The sequence below is a fragment of the Argentina silus genome, assembly GCF_951799395.1.
Source record: "Argentina silus genome assembly, chromosome: 5".
In the NCBI taxonomy this organism is placed as follows: Eukaryota; Metazoa; Chordata; class Actinopteri; order Argentiniformes; family Argentinidae; genus Argentina; species Argentina silus.
Genome location: NC_139659.1, coordinates 12,371,627 through 12,374,126, shown reverse-complemented (window position 1 = coordinate 12,374,126; position 2,500 = coordinate 12,371,627). Strand labels below are relative to the sequence as shown.

Here is a 2,500-nt window from a genome sequence, read left to right as displayed (position 1 = left end):
TTCCAAACATCATTGGCAGCCTTAAAACAACACACAACCCTACCAGCAACCCAGAGGGAGGCTGGTGGAGGTTGAAATCGGAGGACGGGCTCATTGTAATGCATGGAACGGAATGAGGAATGGTTTCTACCTCCACCAGCCTCCACTGCAACAGCTCCTGAGCCCACCCACTCACCTGTCTCGATCTTGAAGCAGGTGGTGTGGAACTTTCCCATGTAGAACTCCACTCCTATGATGGCAAACATGACGATGGCGAAGAAGAGCAGGAGACCTATCTGGAGCAGAGGGACCATGGCCTTCATGATAGACTTCAGTACCACCTGCAGACCTGCACAGAGAGATGGTGAGAGATCATTTTGGTAACCCTTTTTTTTTTTTTTTGAGAAAAGTGGAGAGAGAGAAATATATGATATGCTTCATCGTGTGTGTGTGTGTGTGTGTGTGTGTGTGTGTGTGTGTGTGTGTGTGTGTGGGTGTGTAAGGGTGTCTATGAATGCGTGCGTGAGCGTGCATGTGTGTGTGTGTGTGTGTGTGTGTGTGTGACTTACTAGGGATCCCTGACACCAACTTGAGTGGTCTCAGCACTCTCACGGCTCGGAGGGTCCTCAGGTCAAAGTCGGACCCCACAGTGGCCAGAATCCTGCATCCAGAGACATACACACACACATGCTGTTCACATGGTTGCCATCAACCCAGAGGTGGTTCATTATAGTTAAACTAATCATATCAATAACTGTTTGATTGTATGTGTCACATGTCACCATTGCTCTCCCTTACCCTCCACCCATATCTCTCTCTTTCTCTCTCTCTCTCTCTCTGGGGATAGTGAAGCAGCATGCTGTGGCCATGCGTGTGTCGTGTGTCGTGTGTGTGTGTGTGTGTGTGTGTGTGTGTGTGTGTGTGTGTGTGTGTGTGTGTGTGTGTGTGTGTGTGTGTGTCGCTCTCAGCCACAGAGCCACAGCTGGCAGCCTGCATCAGCCTGCATTAGTGGCAGCACACAGAGGGGGGAGGCTAAGTGCTGCACTAAAGCCCACAGAAAAACACCCTCTGGGATGGAGAGAGAGAGAAAGAGAGAGGGAGGGGGAGAGAGAGAGGGAGGGAGGGGTAGAGAGAGAGGGGGAGAGAGAGAGAGAGAGAGAGGGGAGAGAGAGGGGGGGAGGGGGGGAGAGAGGGGGGGGAAGAGAGAGAGAGAAAGAGAAAGAGAGAGAGGGGGAGAGGGAGGGGGAGAGAGAGAGAGGGGAGAGAGAGAGCAAGAGAAAGAGAGAGACAGAGGGAGGGAGAGAAATAGAGAGAGGGGGGAGAGAGAGAGAGACAGAGGGAGGGAGAGAAATAGAGAGAGGGGGGAGAGAGAGAGAGAAAGAGAGGGGGACGGAGAGAGGGAGAGACAGAGGATGAGAGAGAGAGGGGAGAGAGAGAGGGGGGGAGTAAGAGGGGGGAGAGAGAGAGAAAGAGAAAGAGAGAGAAGAGAGAGGGGGAGAGAGAAAGAGAGAGAGAGAGAGAAGGGTAGAATCTGTGAGAGAAGGAGGCAGACAGAGAGGAAGATAGATATGGACTAGGAGTAGAGTAGGAGGAGAAGAGGATGCATGGATATGAATAATAAGAACTGAAGCTGAATAGGGGAGATAGAGGGATTGGAGGAAGAGAAAAAGAAGGGACACCCAGAAGGAGGAAGAGAGAGAAAACAGCTCCAGAGCTGTTGAGAGATCAAGAAGGAAAGGGTTGGAAGGTCAAAATCACTACAGTAGGCATCATCACAGACCACTCCTACCTCCAACCCCCTACAGTACACACACACACACACACACACACACACACACACACACACACACACACACACACACACACACACACACAGACGTTAAAAAAAAAAAAAAAGGTCCTCTTCGACAAATGACAGGATCATCTTAGACAAAGCAAATATGTAACTGTCCTTCATCAAGGACTTGACCAGCTAGAGCCGAGGTGCCTGCAGCGCCCTCTGTTGACACACCCAGAGGACTGCGCTGCCGAGTGGGGCTGGGCCCATGTCCCGGTCCCTGTCCACCAGATCTGTCAAACTCTTTGCGATCCGCCGGAAGTCACTCATTGTCAATGGAGCAGTCCACAATGCTGCGTTGTGGATGTCGGACTAGGCTGCGGTGCTTTCTGCGTAATGCAACCCTCTAGAATATGTAACTTGTGTGTTGCGTTTGCGTGCGGGGTAGAAATGGAAGTTGGAACCGACGGAGAAGATGGCATAAAATGTTAGCTTTCCCCATGGCGTCATGGGGGGGGCACCATGCAGAGGCCAAATGATTACGACTATTGTGGTAATTATAGCAGATTATACTATAATATATTAGATTGTGCCTTTATAATCTTTGAAACTGAGGGATATGATGTATGCATAGGCAGATAATACGTTTGATCAACTGTAATCTGTCTTGTGTTTTGTGATACGTCTATGAGTGACAGGTGGAGGGAGGAGGGGCCACCTGGCGAATAACATACGGGTCATGTA

At 50.4% G+C, this 2,500-nt stretch overlaps 1 protein-coding gene across 1 annotated transcript in view; it reads right to left on the bottom strand.

Moving 5' to 3' along the window:
• cacna1bb (calcium channel, voltage-dependent, N type, alpha 1B subunit, b) overlaps nucleotides 1-2,500 on the bottom strand; it is a gene marked incomplete at its 5' end in the record, with an annotated part of 107,077 nt that overhangs the window by 71,030 nt on the left and 33,547 nt on the right. Inside the window, 2 exons of the mRNA XM_083669711.1 lie at nucleotides 176-328; nucleotides 549-640. Of these exons, the coding sequence (XP_083525837.1) occupies nucleotides 176-328; nucleotides 549-640 (245 nt within the window). The remainder of the gene's footprint in view (nucleotides 1-175; nucleotides 329-548; nucleotides 641-2,500) is intronic.